This window comes from Silene latifolia, chromosome X (genome assembly GCF_048544455.1).
Source record: "Silene latifolia isolate original U9 population chromosome X, ASM4854445v1, whole genome shotgun sequence".
Classification (NCBI taxonomy): domain Eukaryota; kingdom Viridiplantae; phylum Streptophyta; class Magnoliopsida; order Caryophyllales; family Caryophyllaceae; genus Silene; species Silene latifolia.
Window position 1 is genome coordinate 142,744,529 of NC_133537.1, and position 23,374 is coordinate 142,767,902.

General features: G+C 35.9%; 1 protein-coding gene across 1 annotated transcript; it reads left to right on the forward strand.

The window, feature by feature from the left end:
• The first annotated feature begins 1,755 nt into the window (after window positions 1-1,755).
• On the forward strand, window positions 1,756-15,107 carry LOC141623649 (NADP-dependent malic enzyme-like). The gene is made up of 19 exons (XM_074439768.1): window positions 1,756-1,984; window positions 2,157-2,422; window positions 7,231-7,351; window positions 7,499-7,573; window positions 8,356-8,507; window positions 8,589-8,694; window positions 8,801-8,866; window positions 10,837-10,932; window positions 11,013-11,084; window positions 11,209-11,391; window positions 12,013-12,060; window positions 12,146-12,199; window positions 12,291-12,389; window positions 12,583-12,672; window positions 12,767-12,844; window positions 12,946-13,020; window positions 13,102-13,192; window positions 14,353-14,481; window positions 14,693-15,107. The coding sequence occupies exons 1-19, from the start codon at window positions 1,955-1,957 to the stop codon at window positions 14,779-14,781; spliced, it is 1,920 nt and encodes a 639-aa protein (XP_074295869.1). The 5' UTR covers window positions 1,756-1,954; the 3' UTR covers window positions 14,782-15,107.
• Window positions 15,108-23,374: the final 8,267 nt, after the last annotated feature.

The following is a 23,374-nucleotide window of genomic DNA, read 5'->3' on the forward strand; positions in this document are numbered from 1 at the left end:
CCAAACATGCGGCCCAATCATCACCGGGTGGTTTGCGGGAGGTGCAGAAATGAGGTATCTACAGGGGGACATTTGTAGCATAATACTACGTAAAGCACATAGAAATGCGTGCAAATAAGGCTTAAAAAGACTATACTAAATGCACGCATCACTCGACGACTTTGTTAACGTAATTTACATATTTATTAACAGTTCGCCCAGAGCGGTCGAGTAAAGCAACTTTTCACCTTACCCATAAAATTCGCGGCAAACTAATATAATATGAACCCACTTACGATAACAAGATTCAGTTGCACTCCATTTTGATAGTTTTTTTTTCTTTTTACTTTTCACATTATTAAAAAATAACTCGGGAATAACGTCACAGGCTCACAACATCAAAAAATTTATCAGATTACACCAACTTCATCTTGAACATAATTGAAAAAATGGGATGGTATGAGAAAATGAAAATAAGATGGGATGGTCGATTAAAAAAAACAAAAAAAATCCAAGAATGTGGGAAACCTACACTGCATGAGAAGATAATGTTAAATTGTTGGTCCTACTATGTAATGCAGTTTCATAAAGAGTTACAAAAACGGATTGAAAAAAACAAGAAAGAAATCTGGAATTAGGCCAACACCATCTCAACCGTCCACAATGAAGGCCAACAACCACAACACAAAATCTCAACCACAAAACCCACATTTTCACACTACATTTCAAGGGCATGTTGGTCATTCATTCTATATTCGTTTTAAGCTTAAACGTGTTAAGTATTACTTCCTCTTATTCACTAAGTGTGTGTTTGGATAGGAGGATTTGGAAGGAAAGGGTGGAGAGGGAAAGAGAGGGATGATAAATTCTTTGTTTGGTTAGCAAAATGAAGGTGAAAGGATTTTGAGGGGAGGGAAAATGGATCCCTCCATTTCCCTCTTCTAAGCCAAATAATTTCCTCTTCAACAAAGGAAGATTTGGAGGGAAAATGATCTCTTCCATTCTCCCTCCCCTTCCCTTCCATCCCTTTCTCTTCCCTCCTTCTCCCTCCCCTTCTTTTCCCTCCACTTTTGCTATCCAAACACATCCTAAGTTCTTCCACATTGCTTTTTAGATAAAATTTAGTGGTATGATAATATGTGGATGTAAATGAAAGTAAGGGAGAGAATGTAGGTCATAAGTTAAGATAACCACAAATAATATACTAATTCGAAAAGTAGAAGATCTTTGTGCCCGTTTTAGGAATTGTAAAAGATCTTAGAGAATAGGAGAAAGTATATCACTTAACCACTTATATATATATATATATATATAAAACAAATAAATTGTATTTTCCTATACATTCTTAGGTACACGTTATATATTTGACCCCTCTTAAATATAAAACTAATAATATACTCCCTCCTATTCACTATTTTCTTCCATATTTCCTTAAACGAATTATTCAGGTTTTCTTCCCTTTTTTTATTTTGGAAACTTTTACTCTTATTTTATTTATTTCCCTCCCCTATTACCAAACCCCACCCAACTTTTACTCTTATTTTATTCATCCCTCCCTCCTATCACCAAACCCCACCTAACTCACAATTTCTTATTTAATTCCTAATTATTCATTTCTCTCTCCAATCCACAAACCCTATCATCTACCTTTATTCATTCTTTAATTATTTCCTAAAATTTTGTACTCATCTCCTAAAATTTTTTGCCCAAATCAAAGGGGAAGAAAACCCTGAATAGGAGGAGTAGTTTTAAGAGACTCACTGCTTTCCAATATGTACAGTGCATATTTATACCACTTGAAACCACACGCTTTCTCCCCTCTCTTTTCTTCTCTTCTGTCTCACACTCTTATTCTCTCAACAGAGATCTGTGAACTAATTTCACAGACAGGTGAGATAGAGAGAAAGACACACAGAAACACTTCCTATTATTTGAATAAAATAAACTTCTTAATTAATTTTCTACTTCAATCAATATGATGTCGTTACAGATAACCACCAATTTGGTAAAGTAACACCTACCCACCCATTTCACTAATCTAAGTTTTATCGCCACCCATTTTTTTCGATTTAGTTAATTGTTATCGATTTGATGTACATGTACTCCCTTAGTCTCGATCAGGACGGAGGGGAGGGAGTATGTTTCTGAGATTTCCTGTGTGTTTTTTATATTTGCAGAGCAACATAGCATGTGGGTCAGGGAGGAATTTGGGTCCGACCCGTTTGCCGGCAAGAGGTCCGGTAGTTGTTCGGGTTGCTGTGGGGCCCTCCCAAGGCCGATCATCTGATGGAAACGGCGTCGTGTTGACGGAGGAAGCTAAGGAAGGAGTGATTGAGGTGATTGACAAATCAACGGTAGTGAGTGGTGGTGTGGAAGATGTGTACGGTGAGGATTCTGCCACGGAGGATCAGATTGTTACACCTTGGGCTTTGTCTGTCGCTAGGTATTCCATCATTTCTACGTTTGCTGGATTATTTATTTATTTAATCTTGTTTGTGTTGGTCCAAGAAATATGTTTATGCTATCTTTGGTATATCCGCTCAGCTGTGTGGATTGATGTATTTTAATTGACGTGCTGCCTTGTTTAAAATAATCTCTTAACTAGTTTTTGAACCCGTGCACTGCACGGGTGGTAACGAAAATTGTTAATTAGATTGTACTCCCTCCATTCAACTCCACTTTACATATATTCCATTTTCGTCCATTCAACTCCACTTTACAGGTTTCCTTATTTGGCTAAAAAAATGACAATTCTATCCTTATTGAAAATCTTTATTTACAAAAAATGCCACCCAAACTCCACACTAACCCACCATAAAACCCCACTTTTATGTTTTTTTAATATTTTTAACCTCTTCTTTCTCTTTCCCCATGTACTTTTAATACTTTTTTTAATCCGCTCCTTAATATCCGTGTAAAAACCAAAGTTGCAAAGTGGAGTTGAATGGAGGGAGTATCTTTTAGACCTGGCAAACAGATCTGGTCGTGTCGTGTTCGTGTCAACTTTAAACGGGTCACAACTACCCCAATCCTAACCCAACCCAATTACTTAAACGGGTCATTTATCTCAACCTGAACCCAACCCATTTAATTTTTCCATAACTCAACCCGACCTGTTTAACCCATTTATTTTTTAGCAGGTCATTTTTAACCCAATAAATTAATAAAATAAACTAAACTTTATAGCATTATTATCCCAAAAATGATTAATGGAAAGGTTTATTTTTAAGTTGTTTGGTTATTGGTTAAACCCAAATATAATTATGACACTTTTAAATAAGTATTAATGGGTCTTTCAAAAAAAAAAAATATTAATGGGTTATTCGTGTCGGGTTCGTGTCAAAAGAGTTCAACCCTAACCCGACCAATTTAAGTTTCGTGTCGTGTCCGTGTCAACCCAATTACTTAAATGGGTCACAACGTCTTAATCCTTACCCGCTAACTTCGTGTCGTATTAATAATTGCCACCTCTAGTTATTCGTAGATCTTAGATGGTATTGTTAGTCTTAAAATTAATACAGAGTATGTGTCTAATATCATATCGCCTTTTTATGTAAAAGAAACATATTGCTTCCCTCTATACATACTTAATATATATACACAAGTGATGTATAATTAATCTGTCTTAAATTTAAAAAGGATAATACAATCTTAAGTTAGACTTACGAATAACCCAAAATGAAACTGCAAGATAATATAACATTTATTTGTGACACAACAACATTATTATATTTATAATTATAATAGATTAAATGAAGTGGCAACATTCACCGACAAAGTGGAATAATTCATCAATTCCCGACTGAATTGTAAGATCTAAGATCAAATTGAAAACCCAACATAATCCTTTTTGCACAACTTCTACTACTAACCAACCACCAAGAGAAGAGAGAGAGAGATAGGAAAGGAGGTTCTAATGACGTCGCTGTGCTTATCAGCCATGGCCGCCGCCTTAGGATTTACAATTCCGCCGCCATCATCGACGGCTTCAACTTCATCATCTACATTTTCGAACAACTTCCGATGCTATCTCTCATTTCCTTCTAATCATATGATTCAACATCGAAATTCGCGTTTGTCCAAGGTTGGAATGTTATCTCGAAGGTAGACAGGTAGTTCGAGGTTACGTAATCCAAAATTATCAGTCAAGGAGTAAAGAGGCTTTATTTTCTTCTCATCCGAGTCTTTCGAGTGCACAAAAAGAATATGATATTTGCGACTACAAATTACTTGATAGACATATATCCAGAACCTCTTGATTTAATTCAATTTTTGTCAAAAGTAGAAGGAAATTATTCTTGCCGGACAACAATGTGTGCTCTTATTGGAGTACCAACCATCTTCTATAACCCGATATGAAATCTGTTAAAAAAAAAGACTGCATAAACTGGCCAAATAGACAAAAAAACTGGCACTTAATTGTCCTCAAAGACACAGATTCATACAAAGAAATTAAATGTTTACTTCCTATAATCATGGTAATTGCTTTGCACCAAAAAAAAAAAAATAATCATGCTAATTGCTAAAAACCTTCTCCGTGTAATAGGAATTTTTTTACGAAATCTTTTTTAAAAACTTTAACAAATACCCGTTGACTCGTTGATGATTACAAAGGAATCATCATTATCATTAATTCGGTTATGGCAATGTAAAATCACGGCTACTGTCTTTTTGCATTAGGTAAATTATAAAGATTACGAAATACTAAAATATTTCCTAAAAAACAGTCAATTGCTAAAATCACGCATGAGAATCTAAAAAGTCAAATCAAATATTATCTTCTTTGACTCCTAAATGTACGTATTTGATTTACTATTGTATTTGATTGCAGCTTTTTTTTTTAATTAGAGTGTATGACACGTGGCGTTATGATGTGTTGTGACACGTGGCGATCAACGGGGCTCGCGGTTGTTGCTTTAATATAATTGACGATTTAATAAAACCTTGGAAATTTTCCTAATGCTCCAAACTGCCAATTGGCCGCGTAACTTTGTTTGATTGACATTATTTTGGTCAAAATGATTCACGTGATTTCCCAACTCCTAAAAATGGAGGAAATAAGTTACCTACTCACCCGTGGTCATTTGAAATTCCTATGAATTGAATGTCTACATGGTAAACCAAATAAGTTTGTACAATTCACATGAAATTGGATAAAGGAAATTATTATGTGAGTTAAACTTTTCTAGGAATTTTCATTGCCCATGTGAACCAAACAAGTACTAAATAGTAATTGTTAGTCTCTTAACTTTGTCGAAAAGTGAAATTCACCCCATGTAGAATCTTGCGTGTCTTGGTATAAAGGTATTTGTTTGTCATATTTTTGGTGTATCCTCTTTGTAGATTGATATTAGTTGACGAGTTCAACTTTGACAAGGAAATGCGATCTCCTAATTTAATCAATTTGATGATTTGTGAGCTTGTTTATTGTTGTCCTCATTTTATTAATTTGGTAAATTGTAAGTTTCACTTGATAAAGCCTTGACTTTGGCGCGGAAATCTCTTTTTAGACTATTTGATTTGTGTATTGAGTTGAGATGATTTGTCCCATTTTTGCTTTGGGTTTATTTTCTTATATTTCACCATTTTTGTTTTGTGAGAATTGAGACAAGAATGTTATGATTCAATTTTTGATCCCTTGCCTCATGTAGTGGCCTTTGTGGTTAATATTGGGCTAAAGTCTCAACAAACAATATGATAAGGAAAGTGGAAAGTTATCTTTTAACCCTTTCCATAGAACCAGGAATTACTTGGACCTTGTAGAAATTGTTTTAGTTTCCACTTGAGTATTATGTAAACACTTATAATTTAAGGAATATAAATTTTAATATTTTGAGCACAAAAAGTGGTTAACATCTCATAGATGTTTACTTTCATTTATTTATTTATTTATTTTTTATAATAAAAAAATTTCCGCTGTACAAGACTCTTGTGTCCAATAATGGTATCAGTGTCAGTTTGATCATCTTGTCGTATATTGGCCAAGTTATTAGCCTGGTGGGTCGGTAATTTGGAGCTCTTCTAAATAACGCTTAGCCATTTTGGTTTTTATGTGAATTCCAAAATGAGAAAGCAGTTGGTTGTTGAGTTGGTTAACTGTTGATGAGCTAATTGCCTTGCCTACTATGGTTGGTTAATCTTAATACTATACACAATTGCATTTATAACTAGGAAATAAAACCCTCTCTATTCACTGATAGAGGATTCAAATAATCAAATTTTGAGTGAACAGTCCTGTTCAATTATTTTATATCTTTTGGTTTGTTAATCTATTTGCAACTATAACTTTTTGATTGAATAGTCATTGTGCTGAATATCTTTCTTCTGTGTTCTTCCTTATCCCTTTACTGAAATTCCTTTCATTCTTTCTTCGTTTTATCTACCTATTTCCGTTCCTATAACACTATAACTCCTTACTGAAGTTCAACAGTCTTTCAAGGAAAAGATCCTGTAGTTGACTTGTTGTGGCATTGGAAGTCAACATCCTTCTTCTGCATCGACTATTTTTGGGGATGTGTAGTTTGTTAGGAGGAGTATATTTCTGCCGATTGCATATAGCCACTCGCAGCTGTTATTAATTATTATGGATACAATTTGAGGGACTCTCGGAGCTCTGCTGTATGTATTAGAAGTGAGATTGCTGTAGTATAACAGGTAGTAGCTCAAAAATTCTTTATGAATGTTTAACACACATTTTATGGACTTGTTTAGTCCAAGTATTAACTCTTAACACCTGATAACCTGATTGGACACTTGGTCTGGAATCCTCATAATATATTACTCCCTCCGTCCCGATTATTTGCTTATCTTTTTTATTCTTTGTTAGGGGTATTTTAATCAAAGGTAAACAAATGCTTTGGACAAAGGGAGTAACCTTTTTATTCTTTCTACTAGTTCTGAAGTCCCTACTTTATTCCTAATCTCAAAATTTTCCCCTTCCAATGGTTTTGAGATGGTTAACAGGTCAAATTATGCTAGTGTTGTGAACATTTCTGCCTCTCTAATTAGTATGGTTATAATTGATACTCTATCAAGCTACATATTGTTGGCTTTGTATGTTATTGCTGCTAGAAACTTCTATTATTCTAAATGCCTTTGAATCCATGGTAACCTGATTCAAATGCCTTTGAATCCATGGTAACCTGATTCTATGAATACATCTTTTTATTTAGGATTTGGCTGTAATCACTTTATTTCAAGAACTTTGACTTTCAGTGCAAGAACTGACCTTCTACATATTTTTTTGCTAAGTGGTTATTCATTGTTACGGGATCCTCGCCACAACAAAGGGCTTGCATTCACAGAGAAGGAACGAGATGCACACTATTTGCGGGGGCTGCTCCCTCCAACTATCGTCAGCCAGCCGCTGCAGGTTTACTCTTTGCTTCTTAGTAATGCTGTTTTAAAAAGAGATGTATACAATTTATTGTCTAAAAAAATTGTTGCTTTATACTCGTTTTTTTTTTTTTTTTTTTTTTATATATATATATATATTGTGTGTGTGTGTTCTAATTGTCAGGTTAAAAAAATGATTCACAATATCCGCCAATATGATGTTCCATTGCAGAAGTATGTGGCAATGATGGATCTTCAGGTATGTATTCGACCCACTAGGAAGATATTTAAATCTTACTCCCTTTTGCTTACATTCGGGGGTGGGGGAAGGGGTTAAGTCTTTTTAGGGGTTGTTTAGTATGAAGTCATAAAACAAAGAAGTCCTCACATATTTTTTTAGTTGAATTGTCCAACTTGAGTACCCATTTTGTACGACTCTATCTCCAACTCTTCTTATTCTCTCGTGTACCCGTGTTTGACACTTGGACATGGATATGACACTTGGACACATCATTCAAGTCAAAATATGCAGACTTTTCATAAAATGAAACTAGCTGAGTCCAATGCTAAGACGAGCACCCGTGTCGGATAGTTCTAAATGAGTCTAATTAACATAGCCCATGGTAATGCCGTCCACTAGTATTCATACCGTTTTCTTATGCAACCTATGGAGGTGGTAACCACTAACCACTCATGGTGAAATTATGGAACACATCCACTTGTTTTTGGTGTAATACTACAACTCTGTGAAGGTGTTACCACAGACACTCACATGGGAAAATGTAATAAATAATACACAACCACTCTTCAATTTTGTCAAATCATACCTAGCAACCAATAAGAGTTTAAATGGTGTCGCATATCTGTTTGTGACTTTGGCCATTAGTTAGCAAAAGCAATTTTCTGATTAATTTGCTTTTGTAATTAATTTTCTGTAGAAAAAACTAGTAGTCCATTAGTATCATAATGATATACTTCCTACATCAGTATGAACCTGATCCATCTATATGATTGTCTTTTCTGTGCATTTATTTTTTGCAGGAGATGAATGAAAAACTGTTCTACAGGCTTCTCATTGACAATGTTGAAGAGCTACTCCCGGTGGTCTACACACCAACTGTAGGTGAGGCTTGCCAGAAATACGGGTGTATCTTCAAACAACCACAGGGCCTTTTTATCAGTTTAAAGGAGAAGTATGTAGTCTGATCTTCATATATCATTATGAGGTTAAGCTCTTGTGCACGATTCAAATGATCTAAGTGTCCGTTTTACAGAGGGGGAGTTCTAGAAGTATTAAAGAACTGGCCTGAGAAGCACATCCAAGTCATTGTAGTAACAGACGGTGAGCGGATTTTAGGTCTTGGCGATCTTGGCTGTCAGGTACGCTATTTGTTTTGTCAGAACGTGGGCTTCTTTTGGTTTTAGGATGGATATGAGTAGAAAGTTTCCAACTGTGACATTTTATTTTGGTGAACTGTTTCCTCAGGGCATGGGAATACCAGTTGGCAAGCTTGCCCTTTATACTGCTCTTGGTGGTATTCGCCCTTCAGCAGTAAGTGTTCTATTTTATTTACTATGCCAGGTCTTTCTTTCCCTTCACTCATTCCATCCTCTTTATGTTGTACAATATTTAACACTAGATTCCACAAATGGTAATCACTTCCGGGGATATTTTTTTTTGTCATGTCTATTTCTGCTGAGTCCTTTTCTCCCCAACTCTCGGATCGTATGGACAGAAAGCCTAATCCAGTGATGCTACTAGTTTGTTGTAAAGTACTGAAATACTGAAATTCATTCTGTAAAGTCTCAATCATTTTGGCTGCGCTTCTTTTTTTATTTGGGTTATTTAATGAGAATACTCCAAACTATTGGGGTGCTTCTCAAAATACTCCAATCTATTATTTAACTATCAATATGCCCAACTATTACACACATTTTCTTTTAACAGAATACACTCTTTATTAACCTAGAATAACAGGTAAAACAAGAGTGGGTCCCACTTTTTATAAGATCTTCATCTTCAACCTCCCTTTTTCATGGTAATAACCTGCAACTTTAAAAAAGAAAAAAAAAAGATGAGCTCTATTCTTCTCCATTCATCCATCTTTTTCATCTCCTTCTATAAGCATTCAAATCCAACAAATACCCATTAATATTTAGCAAAATTAAACAATACCCCCATGTAATCAAAACAACTAAAAACACAAATTAAGAAAAAAAAATTAAAGAGAAGGGAAATATCTATATTCATGTCTTATTTCATTACAGTAATCATTTAAATTCAAATCCAAACACTACCCATTAAATATTTAGCAAAATCAAACAAAACCCATGAAATCAAAACAATTAAAAACACAAATTAAAGACAAAAATTAGTAAACAAATTCCGTTCGTGCTATTCATCTCTTTCTATAATCATTAATATTCAAATCCAATCACTGCCCATTAATTTCTTAGCAAAATAAACAAAACCAATGTAATCAAATCAGCTAAAACACATTTATCTTCTTTATCTCAACTTACAATCATTGAAATTTAAATCCAACAACTACCCATTAAGTATTTAGCAAATCAAATAAAACCCATGTAATCAATTTAGCTAAAAACATAAATTAATAATAACAAAATTAGAGAAATTAAGAAAAAATATCGGATGTTCAGAGAGAAGATGGGGGTGTGGTGATTTGGGTTTTTTTGGAACGGCAAATACCGCAAAATTGGCAGTAATATCGACGGTTGTCTTTCAAAATGGGTGTTTTTACTGCATCTTGTGCTTCCATGGATGCCGCCTTGGTAGATTTGAGGTGAGTGTACAGTAGAGCTCGAGAAGTGAAACGGGATTATGGGTTTTAATCAGTGAAGCTTGAAGATATGGGTGTGATTTTTAATTAGTAGTGAAATGAGTATGAATAGGAGAAGAAAGTATGAAGAGAAGGTTAAAAATAAAAAGAAACCGGATCAGCAGGTAGCCCTTCCACATAGTTTAGTAAAAGACAACAGATGTAATAGTTCGATATATTGATAGTTAAATTACAATTTGGAGTATTTTGAGAAGTACCTCAATAGTTTGGAGTATTCTCATTAAATAACCCTTTTTATTTTGAGGTAGCTGCCATTATATGCAATTTATTTAGAGGGGTCATATAAGGGTATGGGTGCATGCATCTAACCCCAATACCACTCCACTTACAGGAGCCCTTATGACATTGGGGTAGTAGTCTTCTTAGTAGGTCATGATTTACTTCTGATTGCGGGTTTTGATCCTCTGGTATGTCATGTCTTTTCTTAATAATACAAGTAGTTCGCATGGATTTGTTGAACTAGCCAAAAAATGTTCTCTTTGTCTGCAAGTTGCACTTCACGCTGTATGGAGTTCTTTTGTTTTATAGAATAAAGTAGGATGGTCTTGGGTGTGTAGTTCTTTATATCTTGAATATCAGGTCTCAGCTGCATAATCCTGTAAACTGTTTTTCCACTGTATGTTCTCTATCAGTTTGCCTAAATAGTTATCTAATTTTCCAGTGTCTTCCTGTCACTATTGATGTTGGAACAAATAATGAGGAGTTGCTTAAAGACGAGTTCTATATTGGGCTTCGGCAAAGGAGAGCAACTGGGCAGGTGGCGTTTTGTTACATTTTGATTATGTGAAATCAGCTTTTAAATTTAGTTATTTAATTGTTGAAGGTGGAAATTTGCAGGAATATGCCGAGCTCATGGATGAATTTATGACAGCAGCAAAACAAATGTATGGTGAGAAGGTCCTCATTCAGGTAAATTATACAGAGTAGCTTTCTTTTCAGTCTATTCTTGTTTTAGTTTATTTTAATGTATCTTTCTTGGGCAGTTTAGAAACTCTATATCTTACAATCACTAATATTCGTATAAATTATGCAGTTTGAAGATTTTGCAAACCATAACGCGTTTGATCTACTTTCAAAATATGGCAGTACACATCTTGTCTTCAATGATGATATACAGGGAACAGCCTCTGTGGTCCTTTCTGGACTTATAGCGTCACAAAAGTTATTGGGGAAATCATTAGCCGATCACACTTACGTATTCCTTGGCGCTGGAGAGGTACATTTCTTTCACAAAATTTGTTTGGTAATGATTTAAGTGTTCAGATGTTTAATAAGATTGGGTATTAGATGGCTTAAACTTTGTTTCGGTTTACTAGGAACAGTAGTGTCATGTACGTGACAACATCTCATCTGTACCTCCTATCTTCCATGCGTATTTTGTAATTTTACTAAGACGTGCAGTACAATAAAAGCTCCTTGAGGTGCTCTCCATAGTAGGGGAGTAAAAAATGATGTTTTTCTCCTAGAATAGCTTGCTCTGCATTTAAAGTGGGCCACAGGCCTATAGCTTGCCATTCATGTGTTGACTAGTGGTAAGAGAAAGCATTTGTGTTTTTCTAAGTTATTTTATCATGTAAATACGGAGTATAAAAGTGGTTGGACTAAAAATTGAGCTGGAGAGCATGTAAGCAAGCTAGGCTTTTGTGTGTGTAAAATTGCTTATTCTCTCAAAGGTGGGCAGTGTACATGGAGAGCAAAACAAGTGCTCTGCATAGTTTTGCTATTGTACATGGCTACTACATGCTCTAATCGATATATTATACTTTTAGATTACTTTGGTCTACTGGCTGTTAGTATATCTCTGATTACTGAGTAATTCATCTTTCTGATGTTCTAGGCTGGAACTGGCATAGCAGAGCTCATAGCTCTTGAAATTTCAAAGCAGGTAAGGCCACATCTACAAGTTTCATATACTATCAATGCAAGTGTTACTTGGGTAACAAAAATAATGATGCTTATGAATCATGTAGACAAATACACCTCTCGAGGAGGCTCGGAAGAAGATCTGGCTTGTGGACTCCAAGGTTAAAAATTATGCCATCAGTGTTGCCCTTCTTTTAGTTGTTTCTCCCTTGTTTAGTAGTTATGCTTACATGTTGGTTTTAATACCATCAGGGACTTATAGTCAACAATCGAAAGGAATCTCTACAGCATTTCAAGAAGCCGTGGGCTCATGATCACGAACCTACAAAGGGACTCTTAAATGCTGTTAAGGTGAGTTGCTTATACAAAGTCTCAGAAAACACACATTCTCTCATTTGAGACTGGTTATTAATAAGATTATGACGAGATTAAGCCATATTGCGAGTAGTTTTATCTTTAAATCAGTTAGTGGCGTTTTTTTAGAATATCATTTTTTATCTGACTACTGATAACATGGTCGCCCATTTCCTTCCCTTGTATGTAGGCCTTGAAGCCTACAGTTTTGATAGGCTCATCGGGGGTCGGAAGAACATTTACCAAGGAGGTGGTCGAGGCAATGACTGCATTTAATGAGGTATTCTTTTGATTTATTTATATTTCTCGCTCTATTAGTCATTGAAATGCTGATCAAATTTTCTGAATCGTATCCCAATCCATCTTTCATGCAGAGACCTGTAATTCTCGCCTTGTCTAATCCGACTTCACAGTCGGAGTGCACGGCTGAGGAAGCTTATACATGGAGCAAGGTAAATAGAAATAGATTAAATTTGCAATTTTCACTTTGTTATTTTGAGTGTCGCTTAAGGTAATGAATAAAAAAATTCACCTTCTGTTTCATCTTGTTTAGGGCCGAGCAATATTTGCCAGTGGAAGCCCATTCGATCCTGTTGAATATGAAGCTAAGACTTATACATCTGGACAGGTTCTTACTGGTGATTCAAAACGTTGTGCAAGTTTTTATCAAGAAGTAACTGTAATTGATATTGTTTGTTTTTTTCCCCAGTCAAATAATGCATACATCTTCCCCGGCTTAGGACTTGGCTTGATAATTTCGGGTGCAATCCGGGTTCATGATGACATGCTCTTAGCTGCCTGTAAGTGTGTTCAGATTACTAGTTCTCCCGACTTAGGCCTGCTCGAATGTTTTGTTACCCTAATCTTTTCATGTTGATTTTTGGCCCTAGAGGGCTCCGCATGAGGGAGAGTTGTGGCTAATCAACCAGGATAGGGGTATAGTTTTAGACCTCTTTATAGAATCGCTTCAAGTCACTGGAACGAGCTCACTTTATTGGAATAAAAAAATTGGACTATTAACGGAAGAGGGAAGACAAAAGGGAAGACTAATAGAGTATAAGTGGTGAAATGAGGCAATTCATGATTTGGCTGCTATTGGAGACCCCTCTTCTAGATACGGCTTAGGCGAGGATGGTTCGTATGAAATTTGAATTATGGTATTAGTCTCTAATTCTTGAAATACTAGGTATATAGTGGAAACCGGGATTTAGGGATATGTGCTTTTGACTAAGAGGAGGGAGAGTCCCTAGAAGGAAGTGGAAAGTATGTACGAGTAGTAATGAATTCGAAGGAAATGAAGGTAATGGATGGTAAAGCGTGACAATATCCACCAGATATTCTCTCTACCAAATGATAATAACAAAACATCTCCAAATTACTCCCTTCGTAATGCAGTGGTCTCTTCGTTTTTTTTTATTTCCACATTCAAGTAAAAAAATTCAAGATGGCCCCATTGCCTCAAGGTCTCTCATGAGTAGAAGACTAAGGTAGAATATATTAGGACCAAAAATAAAAGTGGACAACACTTAAATTACACCACACCCACCTTAACCAGTTAACACCAACACCCCCTCAACCATTACAACCGAAGCCCACCCATTCTCTAACCTCTTTAACACTCTCCCACCACCTATTACAGCCTTAAATCACACCACACCCACCTTAACCAGTTAACACCAACACCCCCTCAACCATTACAACCGAAGCCCACCCATTCTCTAACCTCTTTAACACTCTCCCACCACCTATTACAGCCGCATCCTGAACAACCCCAGCTTGGTAGTAAGTTGCAAGAGTAGTAACATTGTTTTTTAAAAGGTAGTATTCCGTAAGTTTTGAGAATAAAAACCAGTTTTCCCTAGTACAAATAATGCTTACAGTGTATTTGGATGTGGATCTTTGTTGCTGACACATGATTTCAACATACTAAGTGCCATGGATGTAACATATTTGTTTACAGCGGAAGCATTGGCAGCCCAGGTAACTGAAGAGCACTTAGCTAAGGGTCTATTGTACCCTCCATTTAAGGACATCCGAAAAATCTCAGCCCAGATTGCAGCTTGTGTGGCCGCTAAAGCATATGAACTTGGTGAGTTTCTCCTTATTAGCGCTTCTTGATGATGTCATGGAAGCTGGAAAGTGTGTCTTGTACAAATTACGAGAACAGAGGTTCTTTTACACCGAAAAACTAAAAATTGTCTTTTAGGAAATTTCTATATTATAGAAGTGACTATAGAACATATGATGGCCCCTGCTCTTAAATGAAAATTCTTGTTTTGATTTTCGCTGCTTTCTTTCAGGTCTTGCAACTAGGCTCCCACAACCGGAAAATCTGGTTAAGTACGCTGAGAGCTGCATGTACAGCCCTTCTTACAGACCCTACCGTTAAAATTATCTGGGGCTACTTCTTTGATTTCTTGTCAAGTTTTTCTTGCCAAGTTTATTCTGGCGGTTCGATCAACTAGTTGGCCTTTTAGTGTGATATTAGGACAGTGAAACCTTGAAGTGGTGAAGCTGTATTTATGTAAAACAATGATAAAAAGATGATGATGATGATGATGAACATCCTAAAAGTAAACATTTAAGGTTTTTTAATGCAAAATATTTTAGAATTTAGCCATTTTTTTTATGTAATAGTAAACAAGCATTGTAAGATTCCATGCATTCGATAATTGGGATGCAAATATGCAATGCTTTGATGAATTTCTTAGTTAATTTTCTGAATTTTCGTTTCATAAGAAACATATTGGGACCTCACCATGAATTCTCATATGAGACACTCTTACTATATTTGAAGATACTCGTATCTGTAGACAATTTCTACCAAACACCCGATGATAATAAGAAGTTGACATGATTTTATATTATTGAACAAGTTTGCCACCTAAGGTGCTAGAGTAATGCGATATTCATAAATAAAATATTTCATTTAGTCTCTTAATATTTAGAATTATTCTCTCGAGTAAAAATAGTCTTTTATCGAGTTATAGTAGTTATTAAATAATTTATTGAGTAAAAATCGTCTCAATATATGCCTTGTCGCCTCATTTTAAATATGAGTAATTAACTAGCCCATGGTTGGTGGTAGTTACTAATTATAAGTACACTATATGACAATTAACAATTAAATACGTAGGTAACAAAATAATATTTCCTTCTTCCCACTAGATAGTTTACTTGCAATCGTTTTATACACGATTATTAAGAGGAGAGGAATGAGTTTACAATTAATAAAAAAAAATAAAAAACAACTTGAAATGAAGAGGAAAAGTAACAGTCCATAACCACATGGGTTGACAGAAAAGTGAAAACTTTTGGCGAGGACATAGGGAATATTATTAGAATTTGTTGGTTAATTGGGGTTATTTAGCAAATTAATTGGGAATTTAGGGTTCGTTTCAAACTATTTTGGCCCAATAAATCCATGTCACCATTTTTATTTTTATTTTTTTCCCTGATCAGGTAAAGTCGTTGGAGAAACCAACGGCTATATTGTTTTCACTACATTCCATTAAGCTGGTGCCATAAAAGTTAATTCAAATAGAGATCGGACAAAACCGATGGGATAGGCAGCGACTTCAGTACTGAACTCAATAACAGAAGTTGCTGTAAAGTTCTAATTTTGCTTCCACTATAAGCCGTTGAGGATCCTCGCGGGTTATGTATTGTATTAAAAAAAAAAAGCAATTTCTCTCTCATTAATTCTCATATACATGAAAGACTCGAAATCCCCAAAATAAAAGACAAACCCTAGTTTTCGAAAAACCAACATTCTCACCCAATTTCTACCAAATTTCAATCAACTACATCTCTATCATCCTCAATTCATCTAAAATTCAACTCAAGGTACTAATTATTATATTTTAATTTAGCATTGTTGATTAGCTTTAGTTGATTTTGCCCATAGTTTATTAAATTATTGTTAGCTTAGTTTAGAAGTTTAGTTGTTCAACTTATTAGTTTACTTGTTTAACTTAGTATTTTACTACTCCCTTCTATTCAGCCTAATGTTCCCCTTTCTCTAATATATGTGACTCTAATATATGTGAGGAGTATTATAATGAAAGGGGAACATTAGGCTGAATAGAAGGGAGTATAATTTTACAATGGAGATAAATAATTACCCATTACCTTGTTGGTGGAATGGTGAAACAGTGGTAAATCTTGAAGATGTTAGCTATAATAAGGGTGGTTCTGAAAGTTTTGTTACACTTAATAGTAATATTAGTTTTAATGAGCTCAAGAGTGAAATATATGAGTCTTTAGAGATAGATAAAAAAATTTGAGCTTAATATCAAAATGAAATTCCCAAGTATAAGAGGTTATAAAGTATTATCCTTGAGTAATGATCGTAGTTTGAAAACTATATGGGCAAGTGTATGTCAATCAAAAGCCGCATCGATGGATTTGTTTATTGAGTTGACGCCTCTTGAAAAAGCTTTTGAAATTACTCAAACAACATTACAACCCTCTAATTTGTCATTCACAAATATGCTTAGTCAAGTTGAGGATCCCAATTGGTATGTGTCTTTACCGAATATATCAAGATTCATGCTATAGATGTTGACAAGGTAAATATGTGGTATAAATCAAGTGTGGCTCCATTTAAGAATGGTGGGGAGTTTAGTGTTGGCAAGAATTTGCAAGAAAAGAGATTTTGCTATAAGTTGTCACATCATACAACGTCCTTAGAAACCAAGTTTATAAAACTACCGAATCAAAACCTCACACCGTGACGTTTAAATGTAGTAGAAAACCCTTAGCTTGTACTTGGTATTTAAGAGCGAGTAAATTTTTTTTCAATAGATGTCTTCACAATTGTGTCATACAAAGGTTCTCATGAAGCGTCTTGTGTGGTTCGCAAACCATCTCTTGATCATCCAAACATACATGGGAAGCATCTCGTGAAAGAAGATTGTGGGGTTAAGGTGAGTTTGTTAATATAACACCCCCATCTACCAAGTAGCCTTAACAAGACCTTCCCTAGCAGATAAGGGCACTACCATCTCGGTTGCCTGAGGAATAGTAAATATCATAACGTCAATAAAAGAACAATTATGTTTATTACAAGTTTAACTCAATAAAAGAAAAGGTACAACTGATAACAACAACTATCAACTACGGTGATACTATCCATGCCATGACTCAGTGATAAACTCGTCCCTCCAAAGCACCCAGTTAAGCTCCACATATCAACACCTGCTAAGCCAGACTGCTCACCATAATGGATCACGGCAGACACAACACAAGAAGAAACATAGACAACACCACACAAGGTCAGTAACTGAAGAAATACAAAACACAAAGTACGGCATACACAAACCCAACTCCACCTCCAATCACCCATCAAGCATCTGACTACCCGAAGGTAAAGTCTTGCCAGAATATCCATCGCAACAGATATTCCACACCACCAGTGGGGGGCCGCTGTCTTTCCCACCTAAGTCCCGCTCATCTCCATCGAGCGCATAACCCATGTCTATTAATGTGCACATCCCCCTGGCGGGAACCACAAGGGGCGAATTAAGGGCGTGGATCCATTCCCGAGATGACTCCACTCAGCCGAGGACGCACCTCGCGAACCCCTGACAATCAACAACAACCAGCCACAATAACAATGTAAAAAAAACCAATAACAACTAACAACACAACCAACATACCAACAATCAACAATACTGAGTAGGAAAGCCTACCTTTAGCAATCGGCAGCAACACCGCATACAACCCTATGACGACAAGCAACCACCATTAACACCTATTATAAACAGTATCGCAAACCTTATTACTAACAAACATAACCACAAGCAAAACTAAGGAAGACGATGATGATGATGATGACTTACTTATGCTCGGCGTTCCGACGACAAGATCGCTACCCGACTCGTGCCTCACATCCTATGGTGCCTCAAATCATAAAAGGGGTCCAAATATAAAGGTTGGTGAAGGAGAGAAAGGTCTCGACGATTAGGTTTAGGAAGAAATGAAATGAAAACTGATTTTGGGTTCACGACTTCACGATTTATATTTTGCCGATGAACTCGACTTACTCGATCGAGTATGGGACTTACTCGATCGAGTGGCCTCTACTCAATTAAGTCACTGGGCTACTGGATCGAGTAGCCTACGCTAGATCGAGCTTCCTAATACCAAAGATTATCATAACGTAAGATCGAACTAATAAGGTTTTCAGAGGTCTAGACATGTGTCTAAGGTCAGTCAACGACGGTCAACGGGTCCCTAACGGGGCGGGTATTACAGTCTTCCCCCCTTAAAAAGAAATTTGTCCCCGAAGTTCAACTCATCGTCTCTCACAACCCAAGATGCAACGTAACTTAAGGTAACCGACGACAACTCATCCCGACAAGAACAATTTTAGCCATTCCCAACATACCACCCAACTGCCCATGCCAACTACTACTACTCATCATCATCTACTTCCGCGAATGTGATCATCAAACACAACTTCCTTTCGAGTCATGAACCACGTTGAAGAGTCTATCGATCCGAAATACTCAAGGGGGGAGGGGTGAATTGAGGATTAAAATTTTTACCTACTTTTTCGATTGTATATGTATAATTAATTATTTAAAGTTTATTGATTAAACTTTAACTAATTAACTAATTAATGAATAAGAACGAAATAAACAAACGAACGAAAGAGAGAGACGCACAGTTTTTGAAGTGGTTCAGTTTTACAAATCGAAACCTACGTCCACTATTCTCGATTAATAAATTTAGTACCTTTCGACGGATTACAAATTTACTAACCCAACTCGTACAACTAACCCTAGTTGTAACTCAAGTGAGTACCGTTAAATACTCAAGTGACTAACTTACACTAATAAGAAAGCACTTAATGATTCTACTAAAAGTACACGTTAATGAACGAGTAATAAATCAATTCAGCACTATTATCTTATAACGATAACTAAAGAACGAATGCACAAGTTTATAAACACACGACCTTTTTCGAAAATAGCAAAACGGTTTTCTTTCTTTGAAACACACGGTTTTTGCTGTTAAAAATAAAATCAATTTATGCTTAAAGGTCTTACCTTTAAATGTTGCAAGTGTAAAGTATTTATAGTAGATTAGGAAGCAAGGCACACGGTTTTCTCAAAAACCCTAGAGGCCGAAATATAGATATGTAAACAAATCATATCTTTATTATTTCTTTCCTTAAAACCCTAAGAGATAATAGAGAATATTCCAAAACATAAAATATAAATTATTCTTCTATTATCTTTTCCATAAATCTTAAGATATGGTAAGATTTTCCATAACAAAAAATATCTTTATCACAAATTACCAAATCAAGCTAAAACATAAAAGATATGTTAAGAGAATAAAATCTTAACAACAATAGCTTTTATCCCTTAGGTTTACACGGAACAAACACGGCTCATATGCCTCGTTTTTCGTGAAAACCCTAGCTTGAAGTTAAGTCAGATTTTAGGGTTTAAGAGTATGCTTTATTAAAACCCTAATTAGTAATATGGCTCAACTCATAAGTTGATCCAACATAATTACTAACCATAGGTTTAAAATAAAACCACACTTTATATGAATATGGACTTCCTTATTAAATAAATACTTTTGCTAGAACATTTAAAAGAAACAAAAAATATTTTTCAAAAACAATTTTGAAAACATCTTAAGTCGTGTAATATAAACTCAGCATCTCAATGTTATAGTAGAAGAGCTATAACATTGAGCTCTTTCACAAGTAATGTTATAGTTGTTAAGCTATAACTTTACCAGTATAAGAAATTCATTCTTATGTTACCATTACGAGATAATCACCTATACTATTCTAATCTTCTTAGGAGATCTTCGAGCATAGTCTACTTCATTATCCAAGCAGCTTGATTAATCTTTAGACGAGCTTCGTCTTCTCATAATGCTTGAATATCTCTTCCACAATCTTGATTCGTAATTGAGGGCTTGATCATAACATTGTCTTGTATACTTTCATCACAATTTTCTAAGCTTGACAAATAGTAAGTCTAATCTAAAGGGACTAAACAAACGATTACGCGCAACGAGTATATAAAAAGTAAAGCACTCTTGACATCATCAAAACATAAACATAATGGCAAGTCTCCTAAAATTGTGACTAAGTATAAAGTTCCCCCTCAATATAATACCGTCATCTTAATAATAAAGATCAATGTAAGATTAAGACGATTAACACAAAACCGAAACTTAAAAGGACTTTAAGAGACAATCGGTCTTGACAAGGAGCAAGATGAGGTAGATGCTTACCATAGACGTTCTTTCCCCCTCTTGACATCATCGAAAAGATAAGAACAAACATAAAATGACTAGAATAATATAAGACGAGACAAGAGATAAGAACGATATAAGAAATAAATAGACCATAGATAAACATAAGTACCTAGAAATTAAAGTAGCACACAAACTAAAAGAAAACATGTCTAAAGCCAAATGGGCCGAATAACAACATGTTTTTGAACTACTTGGGCCATAACCACAAGTAGATTTCCATAATGGGCCGAATGGTAGAGTTGTGCAAAATACACCATTAGAAAAGCAAAAGAACTAAGAGCTAATAAAGGAAAGTGCTAAAACAGGCTATAGGTAAGGCAAGGTTAAATTTGACGGGTCTTATACGGGTTAACATAATCGGGACGAGTGCGATGTTCCAAGGCATCAAGACGATCAAAAGAGCTCCTCACAAGCGTAGTTTGAGCTTGAAGGCTCCTTTTAAAGTTAAGAACTTTCAACGACAAAGCTTTTGTCGCCTCCAAAGTAAGAGATTGATCGGCCGCCATTGCTTTCCCGTGCATAACCAATGCACCTCCTTGACTTGTGATAAAAGAGAGACGATCTCCGTGTTGGAACACTTCCCCACGAATTGCCTTCAACTCCCTCTTAAAGCCCATAAGCCTTTTATCAACCCCGTCCATCCATGAACAAACCGAGCACTATCCAACCCAACATTTGAGGACCGTGAAGGCCCAACCCGAGACATGGCCTTGGTTAATGCCGTGGTGTGCTCCTCAAGTTTTGGCATCAAAGAACCCATAAAACTTTCCAACTTAGCTTCCATAGCTCCCAAACCAACACCACTAGAATTTTTCTCGACATTCTTAGCAAGTACCAATTCCGGTCCATCAAACCCGAGAGCCATCAATTTGATTACACGATCACACATACAATCCTTCGCGCTAACACCGTAACTTTCCCGTCCCAAAACGTTTTTTATTTCCAATAATCTTGATATCCACATCCCATATGGAAGATCAAGAGTGGTACAAAATTTCTCCTTGGTGACGGTTAGACTCGTTTGAACAATACGGCTTAGAACAAGACTAGCCAAATTAACTTTTCGACCCTTCAACCAAGAATACACAATGATCGCTTCATAACTCGATACTTTATCCCGTCCACCTATTCTCGGCATAACCGTGTTCCACAAAAAGTTCAAGAGAAACTTGATTTTTGCCGAGAGAGGACGGACTATAATATTAACATTATGCGACCCAACTTCATCAAAATACTTCTTAATGACTAATTGTTTGTCATCATCCACATTAGACCATTCCAAAATTGGATTGATATCGATTCCATCATGAGGAACCGAAAAGGCCGAACGAAAATCGTCAATAGAAACGGTCACATCAACACCATTAACAATTGCATGCAACACACCATTCTTAACTTTGACTGAGGCAAAAAATTGGACAACCTCAACCGGGTATGTAGGACCCGAGAACCGACTCACATCACCCCATCCTTGAAAATCAAGAAAGTCGACAAAAAACTTAAGAGAAGGAATTTGTGTCAACCAAGATTTAGGGTAATACCTTCCTCCAGGGATTGAATATGGCAAAACCCAAGAAACAAGAATACTCTCATCTTTTGTCATCCGAACTAGGTTCAACCCAGCCTTTGTCGCACTTTTCGAAGCTTTCCGAAATAGAGTTCTTGAAATCCCATTCCTAACAATGATTTCGGGTTCACTAGACTCCTCAACTTCATCTACTATAACCTTATTCTTACCCTTGAGAAGCCGACGCCTTTTACCTTTGGAAACCGCATCATCCCGACCGCGAAACAGGGGAGGTGATGGTTGTGGGTTTGGTGAAGTAAAAGCATAGGAATTAGGATGATGATATGGTTGTTGTTGCTGTGGTTGATTACACGGGTTTCGTTGGTGTTGGTTGCGGGTTGAAGACCGTGTTGTTGCATGTGGAGGAGTCATGGTGAGAGGTTGAAGATGATGATGATTATGGAGATTGAGTGGAGATTTGTTAAAGAGCAAAAGTTAATGCAAGTGGGGTTGTGTGGTCAATTGTACACGGTTAGAGGTAATTATAGGGTAGGAGTCTAGGTTGAGTCTAGGTCTAGGTAAACAAGTGGTAGTTGATCAATTATGGTAAGTAGATAATATAGGAGTTGGAATAGGATACTTAGACGAGATTTTGTATAGAAATATAGCAAAGATTTGATAAAATTTGGAAAATAAAAGAATTATGGTGTATCTCAATTTTGGTAAAAGATAAAGTTTGTATGCCAACCAAATTCTAAAATACAAATAGAATATATACGATAAATAAATTTCTATAAACGTAAATATTCATGCAACGCAATATACGGACATAGTCATACAATCTTATCTTTACTAATCAATCATTGAGAGATTAAACATATATAGAAGCTTAGGTACCACTGATTAAACCAATTTCCAACCATAAAGTCTCAAAACGTTCTCTAGCTAAAGATTTTGTCAAAATGTCTGCCCATTGTTTCTCAGTACTACAAAATTCAAGTTTTATATTCCCTTTCTCAACATGGTCTCGTATAAAATGGTGTCTAATTTCAATGTGTTTGGTGCACGAGTGCTGCGCGGGGTTTTTGGAAATTATTATAACACTCGTATTATCACATAAAATAGGAATACAACCTACGTCAACACCATAATCACGTAATTGTTGCTTAAGCCATAATAATTGAGT